The 24,346-nt window shown below is 32.1% G+C and overlaps 1 protein-coding gene across 1 annotated transcript in view; it reads left to right on the top strand.

The window, feature by feature from the left end:
- LOC145293048 (uncharacterized) overlaps window positions 1-24,346 on the top strand; it is a 238,578-nt gene that overhangs the window by 15,128 nt on the left and 199,104 nt on the right. Inside the window, exons 5-6 of the mRNA XM_080139359.1 lie at window positions 12,455-17,510; window positions 24,137-24,246. Of these exons, the coding sequence (XP_079995485.1) occupies window positions 12,455-17,510; window positions 24,137-24,246 (5,166 nt within the window). The remainder of the gene's footprint in view (window positions 1-12,454; window positions 17,511-24,136; window positions 24,247-24,346) is intronic.

Raw genomic sequence — 24,346 nt, 5'->3', positions numbered from 1 at the left:
GTATGAAATTTCCAAAATGTCAGAGTCTAAAGGGAACAAACTCACACAGACACACACACACACACAATGTGCCTTTTATATTTAAGTGTATATATATATATATATATATATATATATATATATATACAGGGTGACCCAAAAAAAGGGCCCCAACTCTAATTAGGCCCGTTTCTTAGGGTTTGTCCGAATGAAATGAAACTTTGGTCAAAACTAGTTTATTATATTCAAAACATCACATCAAAACACTAGGGTCTTTGGCCTTTTTTTCTCCGTTTTACAGCATATGTTCTTCCATTTAGCTTTTGTTTTTTTTGGGTCACCCTGTATATATATATATATATATATATATATATATATATAATTTTTGCAAAATCAAGACAACAAAATATAAAATGAGAACATCATATGGTGTATTTTCTTATGCATTACAATTGTTTCATAACTATTTGGGCAAATTTAAATATTATATTATTTAAAAATATTCCAAAAATAGCTTCTCTTCAAACAGCAAAATACATTTACTATATAATGAATATATTCATAATTCTTATTTTAAGGGATCAAGCAGTTGAACTCACCTCTTTACCATTATTTATTTTATTTTTTATTTTATTTCATTTTTTTATATATCTATGTATATTTAACACACTCAATAGATGGTGCCACTAATAAAAAAATTTACACAATTTTTATAAAGTACTAACCTTCAACTGGTAGGTATCAGAATCTGAGCCAAATTGGATTGTTAGTTTACAAACTACAGATATGTAAATTGAAGTTATTGTTGCAAATTTTCAAAAAAATGGAAAAGTCCACTGAAGAAGTGATATCAAATACTGAAGTGTATTTTGAAGCCAAACATGAGTCATTCTATAAAATACTCATATATTAAATTTTTAAAGAAGTATTGAAATCAGTGTATCATTCTAGATACCATGTTGATGAATAAAGTCAAATTTTGCCTAAAAGTTTTTACTTAGGTCTTGGATTTAGTGAGTAATGTGTTATATAAACAATTTGTAAGATATAAATAGCAATGCATCAGACAAATCGATACTTGAACCAAACTATTTTTTTTTCTTTTACTTTGTTATTGGCTTGATTTTAATTTTGTTTGCTTAAGTTCCTTTCTAATAATAATTAAAATGGCTAGGATAAAAAATAAAATGGTGACATTTTAAGTGAATCACGTAAAAACCTAAAACCCTTAATAAAACAGTTTTGACATTTCACTATTATATGTGGGTTTACTTTACAACTATTAGACCATATTTATCCTTAGTTTTGTTTCATACAAAAAACATAGAAAAGTTTTACATAATTTTTTTCTTTCATCACATCTATAATATAAATCTCACCTGTCTGTTTAAATGTATGTATGTATGTTTGTATGCTTGCCTTAAACTTTTGACAGAGGCAACGGATTTTCACAAGATCAGTATTGTTTTGGAGCTCGACCCTTCGGCCGACAAATATTGAAAAATTGGCTATAAACGTATATTCCTTCACCCTTAACTGGGCACTTTTTGACAGGAAGGGTTGCTTTTTTTCACCAATATTTTCGAAAGTCATCCCTTCTTTTCAATTGACTAGCCTTAATTTAAACATTTTCACTTCCGGTTTAGCAATGGGCACAACAGCAAAGACGTCATGTTTTTTTATGTGCTTTTCCTCCTTCGTGGTACGGGTTCGATTCAAGCCTGCCTGCCTACTACCACTTTTTTTTTACTCAACACACACCTCCAAACACCCGGGCAACGCCGGGCACCCAGACTAGTTTAGATGTAAACAAATAAAAATTACCAGACATCTTTCCTGAATCACTCTACATATCCCCAAAGAAAATTATATAATAGGGTTAAATCGCACGAACTAGGTAGCCAGTTTCATGAAATTGTTCATTAAATGTTTTTCTCAGTAAATTAATCATATCATTTTCAATTTGCAAATTCTGCTCAGATGTCAATCTCTTCATGATGAATTGCCAAACCAAGCTGAATTCAAAATAACCAATAGTTGCCAAATCTTCAATTGAAGAAAATAGTTGTTACTTTAAGGTTTTCTACCTTTAAAAAACACCCTATATATATCTATAATATAAAGCTCTGTGTGTGTGTGTCTAGTCATGAATAGGCTCCTATATGGTTGACTATTTAAAAAAACTGATTACATATAATGATAGAAGATGTATCGACACAGAAATGGGTATGTTTGATCCTGCAGAACAGTGGTTCATTAAAATTGTGAGGTCTGCATTCGTTCCATTCTTTCATCATGTGCTGCAAATATACCCACATGAAGGCTGGACACCCTGCGGTAAGATATTGTTATATTGATCCTAACGCATCCCACTATATAACAAAGATAAAGGTGATAATGCAAATTTAGTCGCTGTTGGGAGTCTGAAATGGCAGAATAAAAGACAGATTTTTTTGCTTGGAAGGCATATGACATTTGGATGCCACATAGTTTGCATATGTTTTTGTTGTTGAAGAAAACAACAAAAAAACAAGGACTGCTGCTGCTTATGTGGAGAGTGAATGTCTTCGTCATGGAAAAATAAACAAATTAATCCATTTTTTTTTTCCAGGTTTTGCATTTTGAGAAGGGGTTAGTTTATGATTAATCGTCTGAGATGCCTTCATTGTGAAGTGCCAACAGGGGTGCCTATGCATTTTTTAGTTGACTATAGTGCTCTTTCTTTAGGGCACTGACTTTTCAAATTCCACTTTCCCGACTTTGTGTTTAATCTTTCTGCAATGAGAGGAAAATAAATAAAATCCAATAGAGATTCTATTTGGGTGTGGTCAAGAAGTTTGTGGTTAGTTATGAACCGTGCGTGATTCTGAAACATTTTAAGTTTTCCACTTCAAGGCCATAAAATATGATAAACATATATTTTGCAGATATTCATAGCTTTTTAATCATCCTCATTAAAATATTCTACATTAGCATTTGTTTACAATGGAAGATGGCTTAAAGCTTAGCAAGTAATTACAAACAATTTATTTATAGACCAAAAGACATTTAAAGTATGTGAAATGCATTTCACATTTACAATAAGAGCTGTTTGCTAATCTCATTAAGGAAAGAACACTGACACTTCATATTGGTGTTTATATATTTTTTATTTACATTGAATTAACCACATTTACATGTGGTTAGCTCACTTATAAGCTTCGTTCTTAGAATCTTATTTGAAGCCTTAAATGCAAACTGCAGGCATTCAAATTAACAATGCCCTGCACTACTTTAACTTTAGTTATAAACTCCAGTATATTTTCTTGTGTTAAACAAAAGATGCAAAGATTTGAATCTATCTAAGCAAAGTTGATTGACATGCTAACAGATCTGAATCTGAAGGTCTTAAACAGCTTGAATAATAATAATAATAATAATAGTAATAATAGTAGTAGTAGTAATAATAATAATTATAATTAACATATGGAAGATATGACAAGCAAAACTGAGTGAACAGATCTACTATTCCCTTAACATGCATGGACTACTGGCCAAGGAACAAAAAGAATGCTGGAAAGGAAAAAGAGGGACACAACTTATTATACATAGATCAAAAGATCTTCAGAGAGGTAAAAAGCAGGAAAAAACATAGTCATGGCATGGATCGATTACAAGAAAGCCATTCAACAGAATTCTACAAACATGGATGCCTAAAAATATATTATTTTTTTCATAAGTTTTAGTTTCGGTTTTGATTCACGCTGATGCACTCAAGTCATATGGATATATTTTTTTATATTTGAAATCACAAAATTATAATATTTATGAATCAACAGAAAATTGACTATAATAAGATATACAAAATCTGCAAAAATTAAAATATATTTAAGCATATTTTACAACCGGGCTATGCTGGGCGTCCCTGCTAGCTTAGATAAATACTTTTGCAGTTTTAACAAAAGAGCTACAATAATATCAGGGCATCTCCATTTACGCTGAACATCCACAGAATGCCAACATCAATATATTACGTAAGAAAGATGTGGAATTTCTACAGGTCCTGCTAATTAATATTATTAAGAAAGCAATGGAAACTGGGATACTGGAACTGACAGCTGGAGGACAGCACCTAACTGAAATAAGAATACAGAGAGGCATCTTCTAAGGAGACTCACTATCACCACTACTGTTTGTCATAGCCATGATGCCACTCAACTACATACTTAGGAAATGCGATGCCTGATACAAGTTTATAGACACATTACAAAAAAGAAACCGCCATGTTTATGAATGACCTGAAGTTGTTTGCTATGAGCAAAATGAAACTGGAAAAAGTAATAAACATATCCAGAATATTCAGGCAAGAGATTGGAAGGAAATTTGTAATGGAAAAGCTTGCACTACTGGAGATGAAAAGAGAAAAAAGGGGGGTAGTATAATGGTATGGGGCATGATATCTTCAAAAGGAACTGGTCCCTTTGTGAGGATTCATGGAAAGTAAATGCCCGAATATACAGAGAATTGATTAGAGAACATGTGGTTCCTAATCTTTCTGACTTTGATATCTTTATGTAAGACAGTGCACCATGCCATAAAGCAAAACTAATTTTAGAAGAGTTAAATAGATTCAAAGTTAAAAAAAATGCGGTCTCTACCAAATTACTCAGACAATTTCTGGTGTAAACATTTGAAATTTTGCCCGGGTGTTTGAAGGTGTGTGTTGAACAAAAAAAAAAAAAAGTTGTAGTAGGAAGGCAGGCTCGAACCCGTGCCGCGAAGGAGGAAAAGAACGGGGGAAAAACCTGACGTCTTTGCTGTTATGACCACTGCCAAACTGGAAGTGACATAGGTTTAAATTAAGGCTCGACAATCGAAAAGTGGGGATGACTTTCGAAAATATTGAAAAAAAGAGACCCCTCCCTGTAGAAAAGTGCCCAGTTGAAGGTGAAGAAATTAATGTTTTTAGCTAATTTTTCGATATTTGTCGTCTGAAGGGTCGAGCTTAAAAATGATACTGATCTTGTGAAAATCTGTCGTCTTTGTCGAAAGTTTTAGACAGACATGCAAACATATATACATACATTTATATTTTTCGAACCAAACTGATTAAAAAGCTTGCCCTATCTCTGAATACCCTTTATGTAAAATTTCAAATGTTTAGACCAGAAATTGTCTTTTGTAATTTGGTAGAGACTGCAGCAGTCAATTTTTTTTAACTTTGACCCCTATTATGACCCCTTAACATTTATTGTTTTGGGCTCAAATCAAGTTATTAAGTTTGATCCATGTCCAAGGAACCTATATCTAAAATTTCAATTGTTTATACTCAAAATTGGTGGAGGAGTTTGATAGAGTTCTCAAAGGACAAATCGTTAAATTTTGACCCCTTAACAGCCAAATTTCTGGCCGAAAACGGATTACAAAGATTTTCCCAAATCTCCATACTCTGTATATCAAATTTCGAGTCCGTAGACTGAAAATTGACAGAGTGTAGGGAAATGTACACAGACAGACAGACACTTTCACTTTTATATATATATATATATATATATATAATTTTTAAATGTTAGGCTACCAACACTTATTAAATGTTTTTTTTATTAAATGTTTTTTCCAAATTTAAAGATAGTGTGTTAACATTTCTTGTATTAGGCATTAAAATTTTACATTTTTATTCCACACCTGTTTCAAGCATGTTTGCTCTCTTCAGGTATTTATTGATTTGAAAATGTGAGTTCATTTTGTTTTAATTGAAGTTCAGTGTCTTTGTGCATGTATGTGTGTCCGCTCTCTTTATCTGAGCCATAGATATATTGTTGGAAACTATTGAAGCATTGAATTTTTTAATTAGTTTTTCTTTGTGAATTGGGTGTGTCTGTGATTGATGTATATGTTTGAGGTGTGTTATTTTTAGTCATTGTTATATTTAGTATTTTTTTGTTTTGTCATGTGTGTATGCATGCATATGTATATGATGATCTGTGTATTTCCATCAGTGTATCTGTTTATGTGAGTGGGTGTATATATGTATCTACACATACACCCACATTCATCCTCACATGTATGCATTTATGAACTCTGTATGTTGTGTGTTCCTGTGTTATATCGTGATTCATCCAAGCCTACTGAGAATTTGACTAGAAAGTTTATACAAAGTTGTATGGTATATATATATATATATGTGTGTGTGTGTGTGTATATATATATATATAGTAGCAGTTCAGCCCGGCTTTGCTCGGGCCCTATGTACTGTGCATAACTTGCCCTACGTGTGAATACACTTTATGTAAGATTTCAAATGTTTAGACCAAAATTTGTTTAAGTAATTTCGTAGAGACCATAGAGGTAAATTATTTTTTAACTTTAACCCAAATTTTGACCCCTTAACATTTATTATTTTGGTCTCAAATCAAAATACAAAGTCTTACTCATGTCCAAGTTACCTACATCTAAAATTTCAAGTCTTTAGACCCCAAATCAGTAGAGGAATTTGGTAGCATTTGCAAAAGTCAACTCTTTCAACTTTGACCTTTTGGCAGCCGAATTTTCACCCCAAAACTGATTAAAATGCTTGCCGCATGTTTGAATATCCGTTATATATAAATTTCAAATGTTAAGAACCAAAATTGTGTGAGTAGTTTGCTAGACACCGCAAAGGTAAAATCTTTTGAACTTTGACCCCTTGGTAGCTCAAACTTATTAAATCTATTAAAAAGCTTGCCCTATCTCTGAATACCCTTTATGTAAAATTTCAAATGTTTAGACCAGAAATTGGCTGAGTAATTTGGTAGAGATCGCAGGGATCAAATTTTTTTTTAACTTTGACCTCAATTTCGACCCCTTAACGTTTATTTTTTTGGGTTCAAATAAAATTAAAAAGTTTATATATATATATATACACACACACACACACACACACACACACACACACACACTATACTATACAATGCAATGCTGTATATGTATTTAAATGCTCAGTTAGAGAATGTGTCTCTAAGTATAATATAAATATTAGTATGACTCAACAACTATCTCTCATTGCCTAATATGCCACCTCACCTCTCCACAAAACTCCATTTAACCGCACACACAATTTCAAAGGCAAACTTCAGTACTAACTCAAAACACTTCTATCTTCAGTTTCAAATTGAAGTTTTCACTTCTCCATCTTCAAAGTACAGTTTCCATAAAACCACTACCAATCAGGCTTGGTATATGGGTGATAGGAAATCTTTAAACATTTCTATAATGTTTTTAATCAAACTTTCATAATAAATTCACCATTCTTAATTTGCACTGACTATACTTTTATGGAACTGGCATGTTTTATATTACACTAACTCTACTATCTTTGTCTATAATTTAACCAAGATATTTTATTTTTTCATAAAAACTCACATTTTTAATCCTTCAATTTAAATAGTACTATTTTATTGTTCAAATTTGTACAAACTTCAAAAGCTTCAACCAGAACTTGCTCCCATACTTACGAAACTATTTAAGCGCTGCCTTAAGGAGAAGTGCTTTCCGACTCCCTGGAAGACCTCATCAGTTTGCCCTGTATTTAAGAATTCAGGTGATAAGTCATCTCCCTCTCAGTGCAGACCAATAAGTCTCCTGTGTGTTATGAGTAAGTTGCTGGAATCCATATTAAATAGAGAAATAGTCAACCACCTCAGCAGGAATAACCTTCTTAGTGACACACAATATGGTTTCCGCTCTGCAAGATCTACCGCAGATGTGCTGACGGTTATATCCCACAGGATTAGTTAATCTCTTGACAAAGGCTTCCTTTCTAGGGCAATTGCTCTTGACATATCAAAGGCCTTCGACAAGGTATGGCATAAGGGTCTACTTCACAAGATTTCCAGCTACGGTATAACTGGAAATGTTTTCTCAATCATTAAATCATTTCTCTCCGATAGGCTCATAAGAGTAGTGGTAGATGGACAAAAATCGGAGACCTGCAATATAAATGCTGGAGTCCCTCAGGCATCAATCCTGGGCCCAACTCTCTTCCTGATCTACATCAATGATCTCCCTAAACACATATTTAAATCATTCGTTGACATCTATGCTGATGACACGGCCATCTACGGCAACACATCAAAGGCTGTAAATGACAAAGTTCTCTCTGATTCTCTCTCCTCTGATCTCGAGCGCGTGGTTCAGTGGGGGAAGATGTGGCTGGTTACCTTTAATGCATCCAAAACCAAACTCCTATCCTTACATCATCAACGCTCTGATCCCCATCTGGCATCAATTGTGATGGATGGCTCTCGTCTGGGTGAAGCCCCGTGTTTTGACAAGCTTCTGGGTTTGACCTTTACTCCTGATCTGAAATGGAACACGTACATCAAATCTGTTGCCAAGGTCGCTGGAAAGATGGTGGGATCCTTCTATCGCTCCAGAAGATATCTCACTACTGATGCAATTCTCTATCTATATAAAAGCCAAGTACATCCAAGGATGGAATACTGTTGCCATATCTGGGCAGGAGCTGCTAAAAACAGCCTATCCTGCCTTGACAGAGTACAAAATAGACTTCGTGGCTTAGTGGGGGATGCCCTTTTCTCTACCCTGCAACCTCTCTCCCACAGAAGAGACGTTGCGAGCCTATCCTTGTTTTATCGTTATTTCCATGGCAGGTGCTCGTCTGAACTCCAATCTCTGGTCCCCCCTCGCCAATCTTTCATGAAAAACACCCGTCTAGCTGAATCCACTGTGAAAAATTTCCCCCACTCTATATCTGTGCCTAAATCAAAACGCAGATTCCATGAACAAAGCTTCTTTCTTAGAACTGCACGCCTGTGGAACTCTGTTCCGTCTGCCTGCTTCCCACCGGACTACAACTTGGATGTCTTCAAGTCCAATGTTAACAAATTTCTAATGAACCGCCCCCTTAAGTAAACACTTCATCAAATCTCCACACTAACGTAATGTACTTGCAATAACCCTTATCCCTGAGTGGCTTCCGGGCCTTGATAAGTGGTGATCACTGTGTAAAAAAAAAAAAAAAAAACTCCTATGGGTATTCATACAAAGTAGCTATGAGCACTCATCAACAGCTATTTATTGATAAGCATAATTTAAATCAATGATTGAAATAATTTTCCAGTTAAGTTTAGCAAAAACCTCTTCTGAACCAGGCAGAGGTAGTGGTAATCTTTTAATGCATGGGTCAGTCCTGTGGAGGAGTCTGCACAAATATGAATCTCTTTATGTTTTTTAAATGTAGACTAGGCGAAGCCTGCTTGCTGTACTCCACTTTTAATAATTCTCCATTTTCTTTGAGTCCATTTCATTTCTCATCAATCTGATTTAATAATTTGAATGGAATACTTCTATTTCTTTTAGAAAACTGGTTAAATATTTAATTCAAGCTTGACAGTCACTTTTTTACATCTTTTCAGTCCACCAGAGAAAACTTCTGAAAAGCTTACTTTTAATTTTTTCCTTAGTCTCCCTGCTTCAACATTTAAAGTTTCATTATTTGGGCATATTCTATAATTGAAAATTTTCCATCCAGTTCATGGCCAAGGGATTGTTTGAGTTGCTTATGAAGAACATTATTAGTTTCAAAGTCTTTCCTTTTAATGTGATGTTGGAGATTAGCTCACCTCCAAATTTTATTTGTTTGATAATTTATTATTGGCAAATCTTAGCTGAATAAGGTTGTAAGTTTATATTTTTATTCAATATTTTTTTAATTTTTTTTCCTGGTGTTTCAAGTTTTGTTACTTTTAATAATTTTAAATCTTTTTTTTTTAAATTTATTTTTTTATTCTACACTATTTACTTTTCTGTCTCATGCAACAACAATTCAAACACTTTTTCATTCAATATGGACAATCTATTTACTAATGCAGTTACCCACATGCAAAACATTGTTTAGGAGACAAATTATTTTTCTTTAATCAAATTTAGTTGGTGAATATTTTTTTATTACATATTTTTGTAATATGTAGCATTCAGTTTTGTTCAATGTCTCTTGAGTATTGGTGACCACTGATAAAATGTTTTTTTAATATGTTGAACCGTTAACCTATTGTCTGATTTCTACATTTGTATTTGATACCAAACCCTATGTAATAATTAAACATTTAAAATTGTTATTGCTTCAACAATTTGAGATCACCTCCAATAATTTGAAATCATTGCAGTGTTTATTAACTATGCTAACATGAAAGTACTGTAGTTGTTTTCTTTCTTTGTGAGATTCATACATTTCCAACGTTTGAAAAAAAGATACTTTTAGTGCTAAACAATTTAGTTAATGATTATACTGCTTCAACACATATAAGTTTGCAGTTTCTTGTGGCAAAATATACTACACAAATTTTGTATGTTTGATTTCTTTAATTGCAAAGAAACCTTTTAAAAATCAGTCCAATTGTCACAGTCTGTATTATAAAGTTTTTCATATCATCTAAAATATGAAACAAACACAATTTTGTTTTCAAAGTTATAAGTAAAATTATCAGTAGCACTCCAAATTATGAAGATACACTTTCGTTTTCAACAGTTTGACACCTATCCAGTAATTCATATATATTTTTTCTGTTTTTGTTGGATATGAAGAAACATGCAAGTTTTTTTTTCAAAATACCAACAATGCCAGTAGTACTAAAGGTTATTTTCCATTCGACAATAAGTCCATATGCTTATTGAAAATGTTGTGTGTGTGACATTTAAAAAAATAATTTTTTAATTTTCTTCCTTTGAAGACTGTAACACTGGGCATGGGGCAGTCAAACCAGCTGCCAACATTGCCCTGCTTTTTATTGAAACCAACCGAGAACTCTTTTTAGTATCCTCGTTGTTCCCTTAAGTGCAATTGTCTGGATCTCTTTTGTACTTGGTTCACCAGGAATATTAGTTAGGTAGGACTTCAGGTTCTTCTTCATAAGCCCTGTACACCTATAATAACTGGTATGACTGATATCTGCCTAAGATTCCAGTTTCTTTTCATATCATACATGAAACCTGGAAATTTCTCTCTTTCAGCTCTGTTCAGACCTTCATCATTAGGGACAATCACTTCAACTAAGGTTGCAACTCTGTCTGACTTATTCCATATAACTATGTCAGGTTTCACAGCAGCATTTTCAAGGCAGGTGGCTGTAGGAATTACATGGTCATAATGTATGGTATATTTACAACTGTTCTTTCAGGTTGATGCTTCCAGGACTTACTGCTACACTGGATGTTTAATTTTTTACAGATGGTCCAGTGGATGTACTTACATACTCCATCATGTCTCGTTGTGTAGTAGCCATCCCCTAAAAGAACCTTGCAACTTGATACTAGATTACTCACACTTTCCAATTCCGTATGGCAGAATCTACATTTATTTTTTTTTTTTTACATGTGATGTCCAAATAAGTCAGAGTTCTTTGTTGCCAGTATTGTTGCCTTGAGGGACCAATAATGAATAAGACTACAAGACTATGTATTTACAAAAGTACAGAATAGTATGTTATAGAAAGACTACTTATCATACATCCTTCTATACATAATGTTTAAACAGGCTCCTTCAGTCTTTGACAGACTATGGATACACACGAAGGGGTGCTTGCACGTTAAATTTTTGTGGCAAGAGGTATGCAATCTCCAACCACACCTCTTCTGAGTCGACATTGTTAAATACCAGTGGCAAATGAAGTGTATTTATAGGATAACTGGAAACAAATGCTGAGATAAGCGGAGAGCACATACAGTGTCTAGAATTCCCAAATTGGTACTAATCAGGCTCAACGTTGCTTAACTTCAGTGATCTGATGAGAACCAGTGTGTCAACGCGATTATGCCGTATGGTGTTTAGAAAAAAACTAAATAGTACTTGAAATAGTGTAGATCACCACCACACCATAATCAAAATGCACCAAGATTGTAAGAATGTCTTACTATTAGAGTATTTGCTCCATAGTTTAATATGTTTAAAATATAAGAACCTTTTTTCATGACACTACCTTCTAGCCATTATTTATATCATATTGTCGACCCCACCCCCTTAAATTGTGTTTTTTTTTTAATATGTTCTATTATTTGAATCATTTCAAATACTTTTCTTATCTTAGTTTATAATGTTTCAATCAGTGCAATATTTAATTACCCTCAGGTGTGTCTTTTTTGAACTTGGAAACCTTCTAATTAAACTGTACGGAAATTTCAAACTACATCTTTTATTCACTCCGAGGCAGTAGATTGTTCTCATTTCATCATATTTTACTCTTACTTAATACTGTCTTTAGTTAGGATTGGACCTTCAAACTAATTGTCACTTAGAACAAATTGTTAATCAATGCTTTTTAACCATTAGACATGTTCATGTGGACGAAAAGGTTCTAAAGTTCAAAAAGATGCACCTGAGCAATGTCAGAGGTGACATTGGCTGTTCTTAATATAACAATCAAGGTGAGATTAGTAATCCAAATAATACAAATTATCAATCCTCATCTCAAAAATATACCTTTCTGTTTGTTATTTTCAGGGTGGATTCATCCCACCACTACTCAAGTCATCACGACAAGTTGATAATCAGGAGATTCCATCCTTCATTTCTCAGAGGATAAACACTGACATTAAAAGTAAAAACCAAAATTTTTGCTTGAATTCTTCAGGATGGAGTTCAGTCACGAGCCGACCAAAAGTTTCTTTGCATTGTGAAAATACCAAAGTCAACCAATCAGAAACATATCCTTCAACAAGTTCATTTGCTGATAATGAATGTACTGATATTGGTAGAAAGTCTCCTAAAAATCCTAGAGTTTTTCAGAAAGTAATCTCTGAACTGCATGAATCTACTGCACAGCCTCCTTGGACCAACCGATTTTCTATGAATAAAGCTGAAATTGTACCTAAATCTGAAACAGAGTTCCCTAAAGAATCCTGTTTTGATCATAAAGAAAAGTCAACAGACTCAATTACAGAAGGCAAAATTCAAACCAGATGTGAAAGAATTGAAAATAATATACAAAATTCTCACTGGAATTCAGAAATCCATCAAAATAATGTCTCCAATGTTGCCAGATTAAAAACTACTGTTCCATTTAGGAACAATGAAAATATGACAAATATGAATGAAGAATTTATTACAGATTTTTCTGAAGTCATAAACGGTTGTGAGAAACGAGAGAATATTTGTGAAGTAAATCCATTGCTTACCGGAAAAAATAAAAGGACAGCGAGCCAAGTTCTGGCTTTACTTAAGCCAAGCACAAATGGAATTACCAAAAACAAAGAAGCCGAGAAAAGTGAAAGACTGTTGCCAGATTTTGTCAATTCACTTTCGTCCAAAAGTATGAGTAAATATCCCAAAGAATCCAAGGAACATTCAAATAATACAGGAAGAAACGATGAAAAGTATGAAGTAGCTGATTTTATTGATGAAGAATTTAAGACAAATCAGAACAATGTCCATAATGTTGGTTTGTCCAAAGAAGGAGACAACAAAATTCAATCATCTCAGAATGCTGAGAAAGATTCTGATTTTCTCAAGAATCAGTTAAAAGTCTCTGGCGCAGCAGAGATTAAAAGTCCATGTAATATTTCAAACCAAAGTTCTTTGGATATGGATGTCTCATCCGATTTGAATTTTGATATGGGACATCATGAAACATTTACTGAAATTGGTCAGCCATCTTCAGATAAATATATCGAAAAAAATGATATGCTTGGAATTAAAACTTTTAAAAATGTTACTAATACGAAAGAGTTAAATGAACTTCTCTTTACTGCTAAAAATGGTAAAAGTTCTAATAAAGATATTTCTGAAAAAAGTTTGTTTGCATCAACGAATACAAAGAGCACAACTATCCTTATAATGGACAGTCCACAGGATGAATGTTCTTTTAATATTACTAATGATAATGGCCAGGATGTAGATTTATTTTATTTAGAATCCGATTCTAATTCAGAGGATAAAATCTTTAATCCAAAGAGAAACAAATTTGTCAAGGGAGATACTCCAACATCTTTTGATAGCAGTAATAGAGCTGTTTCCGAAAGATTTCTGGAACCTGATATCAGAAAGACATTTCAAAGAGATGTGACTCTTTCTGGAGATGCCATATCATCTCCCCCTCTAAGTACCATTCATACCTGTAAAGATGAAACAAATGTGCCATCATCAAGTGATGATTCTATTATTCAGACTAAAAGATCAGTAGACGAGAATTTCAAAGAGAGTAAAAATAAGCGTCCTTTTGTTTTTTCTGCATTAGAAGAACCTCAACCAAAGAGGTTCAAAATTGAACCCAAAAAAAAGATCACTATTTCAGCAATAGAAAGAGATGAGGTATTCAAAACTGAAAATGAAAGGGATACTGACGTATCAATATCAGCAAAACAAACATCAAACAATCCAGAAAATTTATTAATTGAAAAAGTGTCAGATGTTTTTGCAGAAAAAAATTTAGAAAATATTCACACTGAAGAAGCACAAGAAAATATGTCTGTTGAAGAAATATCAAAATATAACATTGATTATAAAGTACTAGATAGTGTCCTTATTAAAGAAGTACCAGAAAATATTCACAAAGAAAAAATGCTAGAAATTGTTTCTATAGAAGAAATACAAGAAAATGTTCTCAGTAAAAATCTGCATGGATATACTGTTGATACAGAAATGCCAGAAAGTAGTCTTGATGAAAAATGTTCAGAAAATATCTTGTCTGAGGAAGCACGAGAAAATGGCTCAGTTGAAGAAGCACAAGAAAATGTTTATTTTCAAGAGATGCTAGATAAAACGCTTATTCAAAAATTCTCAGAAATAAAAGAAAATGTTCTTCTAAAAGAAGTGATTGAAGAAATGTTGGAAAATTTACCTGTTGAAGAATTACCAGAAAATACTTCTGCTGATAAAGGGCTAGGAACTGCCTTTGCTGAAGAAAAACCAGAAATTACCTTTGCTGAAGAAGGGCCAGGAACTGCTTTTGCTGGAGAAGGGCCAGGAACTGCTTTTGCTGAAGAAGGGCCAGGAACTGCCTTTGCTGAAGAAGGGCCAAGAACTGCCTTTGCTGAAAAAGGGCCAGGAACTGCTTTTGCTGAAGAAGGACCTGAAACTGCCTTTGCTGAAGAAGGGCCAGAAACTGCCTTTGCTGAAGAAGGGTCAAGATCTGCTTTTGCTGAAGAAGGGCCAGGAACTACCTTTGGTGAAGAAGAGCCAGAAACTACCTTTGCTGAAGAAGGGCAAGGAATTGTTTTTGCTGAAAAAGGGCAAGAAACTGCTGAAGAAGGGCCAGGAACTACCTTTGCTGAAGAAGGGCCAAGAACTGCCTTTGCTGAAGAAGGGCCAGGAACTGCCTTTGCTGAAGAAGGGCCAGGAACTACCTTTGCTAAAGAAGGGTCAGGATCTGCCTTTGAGAAGAAAATGTCAGTAAATATTCCTGTTGAAGAGGGTCCACAAAAAGCCTTTGCAGCAGAAGTGTCAAGAATTGCCTCTGCTGAAGAATGGCCAGAAAAAATCCATGTTGAAGAGAGGGCAAGAACTGCTTTTACTGAAGAAGAGCCAGGAACTGCCATTGCTGAAAAAAGACCAGGAACTTCCTTTGCTGAGAAAATATCAGAAAATAATTCCATTTTAGAGGGACCACAAATTACCTTTGCTGAAGAAGAACCAGGAACTAACTTTGTTAAAGATGAGCTGAAAACTGTGTTTGTTGAAGATGAGTCAGGAACTGCATTTGTTGAAGATGGACTGGGAACTGCCATTGTTGAAGACAGGCTGGGAATTGCCATTGTTGAAGGCAGGCAGGAAACTACTGTTGTTGAAGATAGACCAGGAACTACTGTAGTTGATGAGTCAGGAACAGTGACAGTTGAAGATGGGCCGAAAACTGATGTACTTAAAGATGGGTTTGGCACTACTGTAGTCAGAGACAAGCAAGAAATAGCCATAGTTGAAGAAGGGCTGAAAACTGACATACTTGAAGATGGGTTGAGAACTGTCTTAGTTGGAAACAGATCAAGAAATGCTCTTGTTGAAGAAATGTCAGCAAGTGAACTTGTTGAAGAAGTGTCTGAACTTGTGCAAATGCAAACAAATTGCAGTAAATCTGACACTTCTGATTATAGTGTTGTATCAAGCATTAACTATAAACCAATAATAAAACTCTCCAGTAAAATGATCAATAAAGATATTTCTGTTGTTCCTCAAGATTCTATTCATAAAAATATACCAAAATTTTCTTTCAAATCTTTGTCTGCAAATGATATAAAAAAATCAAATTGTAACCAAGCTAAAGATAACATTATGAAAGAAAAGAAACCTCAAAATATCATCGATTCTCAGACTAATGAAACTGAAAACTCTTGTAATCTATTCACCAAAGAAGTTGGCAAGTCATCATTACTTGATCCTGTGGTTCCTCCTAATCTTGAGTCAAATGTTGATGACTGCTGGGACAGTTCTCCATCTGATGATGGATTAAATTTTGATCTTAGTTTTGACTTTGATGATAATATTCACGAATCAAACAATAATAAACAAACTGATTCATATCAAGATACAACATCAGATAACTTGATTAAAAACACAGAATCATGTGCTCTTGATTATCAAGTTAATAAAACACCCGTAAAAAAAGTAGAGAATAAATCTGAAATTGTAAAATGTTGCACAACGATTTTAGCAGAGGATTCATCTGTTGACTCAAATAGGATGTTGAATGAAACAACAATTTCTAATTCATCCTATGAGAAAGCATCTATTTTGCAAAACTTAAAAGAGAAGAATGACTGTTCTGATTTTAGAAGTCATCTAATTCCAACATGCAGAGTTGAAACAAAAACAGTTTCAGTATCATCTCAACAATATTTAAAAGCTGAAACTGATTTCAATCTGTCAAATCATAAAGTACCTATGTGTAAATTTGATCAAAGTAAACATTTGTCTAGTAATGCTAGTTTTAAAAGAAATGAATCGATTTCTAGCAACCATTGTAAATCATATAAAAATTCATGTGAATCTCAGATTAAACAAGTCGATTTAAGTGAATCAAAAAATAATTCGCAAGAGCTATTTGAAAGTGACGTTTTGAATATTGACAATGAAATTAATTTGGATCATGAACCTCGAAGTCATAATAATTTTTATTCTAGTCTTAATGAATTAACATTCAGTCCTGACCCGTTTGATCAATTTGAGTCTGGATTAGATGAAGAACTTTATGAAAAAAATATGGTGTCATCAATCAATTCTGGAGCTTCCAAACCTTTTGGATTTAAAAATATCTTGGAACCGTCTGTTCAAGCTTTAGAGATGAACCCAATTTCTTGGGAGAAAATGTGTTCCCCAGATAAAACCAATATCAAAGAAGTAAGTTTTACTCCCACCGAACAAAGTGAAGCAGAAGATGAATTAGAAGAGAAAATCTCAGTGCAAACATGCAATTCATTTTCATTACCTGAAAAACCTGAAGTTCACAAAATTGGGCAAATTTATTCCATCATACCTGATGAAAATATCTCTAAAGAACAACAGCGAAACATGCTACAACAGACAGATTTTCGAACACAGCAACAAAGACTCATTCGACAGAGAAGTCGTGAGTAGCTTATTAAGTTATTTTCTGTTCAAAAATCCATTTTGATTGAAAACAAATAAAATACTTTCAGCCCCTGATGAAAGATATTTTATTAAAAAAAATTTAAGAAAAAAATTAAGATAAAAAGAATTACTTTCAATAAAAAAAATTTGTTCTTGTCCAGAATTTATCCTATATTAAAAACGAAACTAAAGAAAAAATCTCTATGAAGTACATACCTGTGATAAAACAAAAATATCACATTCCAAAAACCACATTAAATTAAGCAAGTAGTTTTATTTTTAAATAAGAAAATTAAATTTTATGAGTATCCAGGGAATGATTATATCGCCTGTCATTTAAAAAAATTCTCCAACAACAAGGGAGCTAACTCACCTATATTCATATGTTGTAATATGCCTACAGATTCCCATTAACCACTTAAAAAAGATTTTTTTAAAAAATAAAACTACCTGATCAATTTCCAAGATTTTTAAAAATATATTTTTGTTTAATCATGGGGTACATATATCATATAGATTTTTGTTGGATAATAATAGCGGAAATTCTGGACAATAACCAAAAAATTATTTGTATCTTACATTCTTATTTGCGGTTCCTAAGACTTTTTGCTTATTTTCAAATTTAAATTCTTAAAAAATGCTTTCAAAGAAATTTTTCCATTTGAAATAAATATATATATATATATATATATATATATATATATATATATAATTATTTACTATAATAATTATAAAATACCTACAGATATTAGTGTTTCATCCTTTCAGGAATGATCAGTGCAGAGTGTCATGATTAACACCAGTCGATAGATTCGAACCCGGCAAGAGAAGTCATCCCTGGCTTCATTAGCAAGGATCTAATCCATTTGGCTACTGTTAACCGTGAGAAATGCTGTTGAATTTTAAACATTTATTTTTTAAATGCTTTTTAACGACTGTCAGTGATCTAATCATAAAATGATGATCTGCACATAAGAGCTAAATTTACCGACTTTAATTCAATTGAAAGTGCTCAACGATAAGAATGAAAGAAATTAAATATATATATATATATTTCTATTTCATTTAATCACATAAGTTAATATAAGAAGATATAATTTATTTTACTTCAAAAGTGCTCTATACATAAGTAGAGTTAGGTAGTAAGTTATGAAAATATATATGGCAATTAAGCTACACAGAATATTCCGCATTTCATCTTTGTGAGAATTTGTGAGGCTTATGAAGCTTAACAAATTCTCACAAGGCAGAAACACGGAAAATATGGTGTAGTTTAATTCACATATATATTTTCATAACTAAAATATATATATGAGCAAACAGTTAATAAAATATGTTAAAAAACACTTTGAAATGAGTTAAAAACATATTTAATCTGAAAAGGAAACACTAGATAAATGGATAGTCCTTAATCTGCGGAGTTTCTAAGAAATACTTTCCTTCTCATCAGAGGGTAGGAATTAGCAAAATGCGGGATCGGATTTTTCATGCAGAAGTATTTGATGAAACAACAAGTAAGTCAAAGATCTTACTTGAAAACAAAAAAAGTGAAGCAGAGGGAATATGGTGAAGAAAAAGGTGATTACACATGAATGGATAGTCTGGTGGAAGATAAAAAATCCAGTGACGGTAAAATCCAAATGTAAAACTTCAAGAAAGTTAAAAGAATTTCCATTTGTACAAGTAAAATCCAGGGAAATCCCGTAATTGGAAGAAGATGGTCCATAATAATCCAAAGGCAGAAATCCATGGAATAATTCACAAAAATATGTACAAGGAAAAAGGGAAAAGATTCCAATAATATTTATAAAAGAAAAATAAAATATGCTTTTCACTCTACTTCCGAGACATAAAAATAAATAAGAAAGATCATGGAAGAGAAAGAAGAGAGAGGAAAAAAAGAAAAGAAAAAAAAAATATGACAAAGTTAAATATAAAATATAAAATGAAGTAAAGTAAAGTATAAAGATTATTATGAACCATCTTCTTCCAATTACGGGATTTCCCTGGATTTTACTTGTACAAATGGAAATTCTTTTAACTTTCTTGAAGTTTTACATTTGGATTTTACCGTCACTGGATTTATTATCTTCCACCAGACTATCCATTCATGTGTAATCACCTTTTTCTTCACCATATTCCCTCTGCTTCACTTTTTTTGTTTTCAAGTAAGATCTTTGACTTACTTGTTGTTTCATCAAATACTTCTGCATGAAAAATCCGATCCCGCATTTTGCTAATTCCTATCCTCTGATGAGAAGGAAAGTATTTCTTCGAAACTCCGCGGATTAAGGACTATCCATTTATCTAGTGTTTCCTTTTCAGATTAAATATGTTTTTAACTCATTTCAAAGTGTTTTTTAACATATTTTATTAACTGTTTGCTCATATTATAAGCTCTATTTCCTATTTGGTTTTATCGAGCTTTTACATCTGGCTGAGATAATTTTATAAATATTAATTCTTTAATATTTATAATATATTTTAATTTTACCATCTTGGATCATTTTGGTAAATTTAATTGTAACTTTTATTATATATATATATATAATATATATATATATATATATATATATATATATATATATATATATATATATATATATATATATATATATATATATATACTCTTTTGTATCATTTGAATGATTTAAGCCAATGTTCTCACAATGTTTCAGCAGATTAAACTTCAGACTTTCTTTGGGTACATTTGTTGAACTCTGGAAACTGTACAGAATTTAGAACTGAACCCTTAATTCAATCCAGAGAGAGGGGATTGTTCTCTTTCTGGCAGCTATAATTGGGTATTGGATGTCTTAAGTAATTTTTATTATCTTCCAAGTAGTGTCTGTACTGAGAATTTAACCTTCAACTTCCAGTAGATTTATTTAGAACTGATTGTAACTTAGCACTTTATCCATTGTGCCAGAATTCTATGTGGGCATCAGCCGAAATGTGAGAATAGCATCCAAAATAAGAACAGGAGTCTGAATAATCCAAATAATCAATCCTCATCTCAAAACATTCAGTAACATAATATTTTTTGTACTACATTAAAACAACCATTATCATCTTTTACTCACTGTTTGGAACCATCGGCTTACCTAAAATATTGTAATTTAATATTTACCTGCTGTTGCTAATTTGCATAATAAGGATTTTATTTAAAAAAACAAACAAACTAATAGTATGTCAAAGTTAAAAAGAATCATTACATTATAGTTTATCAGTGTCCTCATCTAGTAAAGTTTGGTACAACTTCAGCATGACCCCCTCATCCTCGGAGTGAAATATTCCAGATAAAAATAAAATAATCTGAAAGTGTTAATGTACATTTTACTTGTGATAAAAAAACAGTAAGGTATGCCAAAAATTTCTGAAAAAAATTCAGTAGGTGCATATTTATCTTAAAAAAAAAAAGTTTTGATAATATGTATGAATTTATGTTGACTTGATGCAATTTCTCTATTTCAAAAGAGTTGACTTGATGAATCTATTTTGACTTGATGCAATTTCTCTATTTCAAAAGAGTTGACTTGATGAATTTATGTTGACTTGGTGTGATTTCTCTATTTCAAAAAAGTTGACTTGATGAATTTATGTTGACTTGATGCGATTTCTCTATTTCAAAAGAGTTGACTTGATGAATTTATGTTGACTTGATGCGATTTCTCTATTTCAAAAGAGTTGACTTGATGAATTTATGTTGACTTGATGCGATTTCTCTATTTCAAAAGAGTTGACTTGATGAATTTATGTTGACTTGGTGTGATTTCTCTATTTCAAAAGAGTTGACTTGATGAATTTATGTTGACTTGATGCGATTTCTCTATTTCAAAAATGTTCTGACAGAGAAAGCAATCCTTGCCATTAATTACAGAATACTTTTCCAAGAATTGACATTTTTTGTTCAAGAAATCCTTTAAAGTTTAATTTATTTAATGTTTAATTTGTTTCAATAAATTCTTGCTTTCATCCTATTGTCTTATTAACTTTTGTCTTTCCAAAAATATTTAAATTAAATTTTACTTAGAGAAGTGCCTTTTTTTTTAAAATTCTAACCATTAACTCTAAAACTCAACCCTAAAGTTACCCTAAAACTTCTGTTATTATTTTATTTACAAAAATCTTTTTAATTATCTCCCTTATAATTCATGACATTGGCAGAAAATGGTGGCAATTGCCGCAGGTGATTAAAAGTTGAATTTCTTAAATAATAAAACAAAAACTCCTGCATAATTTTCTTTGAATTTTGTTGTATATTAATATTTATCTATCTCAGCTAACATAATTATCTTGAAGAATCGATTTGGAGAAAAACCAAAAGTTTCTAAAACCTGAAAAGTTTTATTTGTATCAAATGCAAGAAGTTATTCATTTTAAATTTTACTTTGAAATCTAATATTTCCAGACATTAATGTTTGTTTTTGTTTTAAAAACAATTTTTTAACCATTACATCACAACGTAAAATAATACTTGATGTTCCTTATACAAATGATTCTATAATTTGTGTACAAGTAATGAAATTTTTCAGTTAATGTTTATTACTTAAAAAACACATTTCATAGTTTCATTTTAAGATACATATATAGCAAAGAACATCTTGTGAAAATGAAAGAAATTAAATGTAACATAATCACTGGTTCCACCATTAAATGACTGAGCCAGGGCATGTATGGATACTGACGATTCATGTGCCAAGTTTATGTTGCATCAGTATTTTTAAGGCTTGACATCATCAAATGAAATGCATATGTAGGTATTAAGATCAGAAGGAAAAAAGAAAAAAAGAAAAGATGCATGGTAATTTGAAAGGTATGTTTGACAAGCATGCAAATCTCCTCCTCCTCCTGGATTTTCTAAAGTGAGTCTGCCAATCTGTGAGTCCTAGAGAGAATTACAACCACCTAAAAAGTTTGTGTCAAAATTTGTACTAGACTTGTCTGCAAGGACCCATGGCGCAGTGGTTAGAGTACTTGGAAAAATTAAATTGTAAAGTGCATTGAAGGTTCAGTCCCCAGTGTGGGTGACCAAATATAATTGCGAATTACTTAGGATCTCTATTCAGTCATGGCTGGTAGAACAAGAACATGCTACCCTCATGAAGTAAATAAAGAGTTCCGTTCAGCATTCCACGCAGATTCCCGAGTTCGAAAAGCTACACCCGAGGAAGATTGGATGGGCAAAAACAATGTTCAAATGTGTTTAAATTTTTTTTCTTTCTTTATTGTTATCATTGATATGTCTTTTTTGGGCGCATTAACTTTGTTGGGTTGATTAATAACTTTTATTAAGTTAATAATGAAGTAAATAAAGAAAACATATTGTTCTTCCTCAAATGACATCATACTGGAAGCTATATTGACAATGATAATAGAAAAACAGGCACTTATACAGTTTAATCAAGGCATTAAAAAATGAAGATATCGAAAAAAGATTTATATTGTACGTATCCATTTTGGACTGGAGATCTCTGAAAAAAAATTCACTTAATTTGATCGAGTAGTTTTTTTTTTTTTTAGAGTGGAAAAACGTTTTTATGACAGCACGTTGAAAGTAGGCATCTTGGAATTTTTTAACTCGTCACGGGGAGATAACTCAATTTAAAGCATCGACACTCCCTCTGCATCTTCCTAAAAATCAAACCTTTTGCTTAGTATCATAACAAATTGCTTTTTTCGCTGTAAAAAAAAAAAAAAAAAAAAAAAAACTACTTGATGAAATTAAATGAAATTTTTTTCAGAGAACTTCATTCCATAATGGATACGTACAATTTAAACTTTTTTTTTCAATATTTTCATTTTTTAATGTCTTGATTAAACTATACAAGTACTGAAAAACAAATTTAACAACGTAACATTTTTTAGCCTTTTACACATGTAGAGACGCAGAAAGACACGTCTTTTTATTTTACATGTTCACAACACGAAGAAAAGAAAGACGTGTCACATACGAGCCTTTATAAATACAGTCACAGAGGAGATAACTTCAAGTTAGCTTACTCTAAAAACATACATCATCATTTAACAAACAAAGGGAGACAACTCTAAGTTGCCTATATCACTGAAAAAAAAGGTTAAAGTAAGACAACTCTTCAATCATTAAAAACCCAGCAACATTGATAAATTTACAATAGTTATATAGCTGAAACATTGTGAAAATTGACGCTCAAGATGAGAACAGTAATCTGAATAATCCAAATGTTACAAATAACCAATCCTCATCTCAAAATTTCAGAAATGTAATATCAGTAGCTTAACCATCAAATCATCTGTCTTCATTGTCTTACATTTCCTGCACGCAAACCGGTTATCATCTCTTAACTGATTTGTAATTCTTATTTTATTTCCATACATATAATACGCAATTGCTTTTTGTATACATTTCATGAGAACCTTTTTTATATGTGTTCATAAAACTAAATATTACGATGCGATTTGAATACATGCATTCATGAAACTAAATATTATGATGTGATTTGAATATATGCATTCATAAAACTAAATATTATGATGTGATTTGAATATATGCATTCATAAAACTAAATATTTCGATTCGAAGGATGAAGATATCTAATCATGTGTTAACACTTATAGTGTTATATATTTCTTTAATTTCTACAGCAGTAAGACCTCAAGGTGAAATATCCAAAGTTCCTCTTCCTTGCCCTTCCCAAATGAAAGTAAATGTTGGTAAAAACATGCCAGGAATGGAAACACAGAAAAAGAGTTTGGCAAGATATTTAAAAAAATTTTTTTATTTACTTTTCATTTTTTTACCCAAAATTTGCAATTACTACTCTATATTCTTATATTTTTGGGATAATTTTGTTA

Source organism: Euprymna scolopes, chromosome 14, assembly GCF_053919585.1.
Source record: "Euprymna scolopes isolate OS-2025 chromosome 14, ASM5391958v1, whole genome shotgun sequence".
In the NCBI taxonomy this organism is placed as follows: Eukaryota; Metazoa; Mollusca; class Cephalopoda; order Sepiida; family Sepiolidae; genus Euprymna; species Euprymna scolopes.
This window is presented reverse-complemented; position numbering and strand designations above follow the sequence as displayed.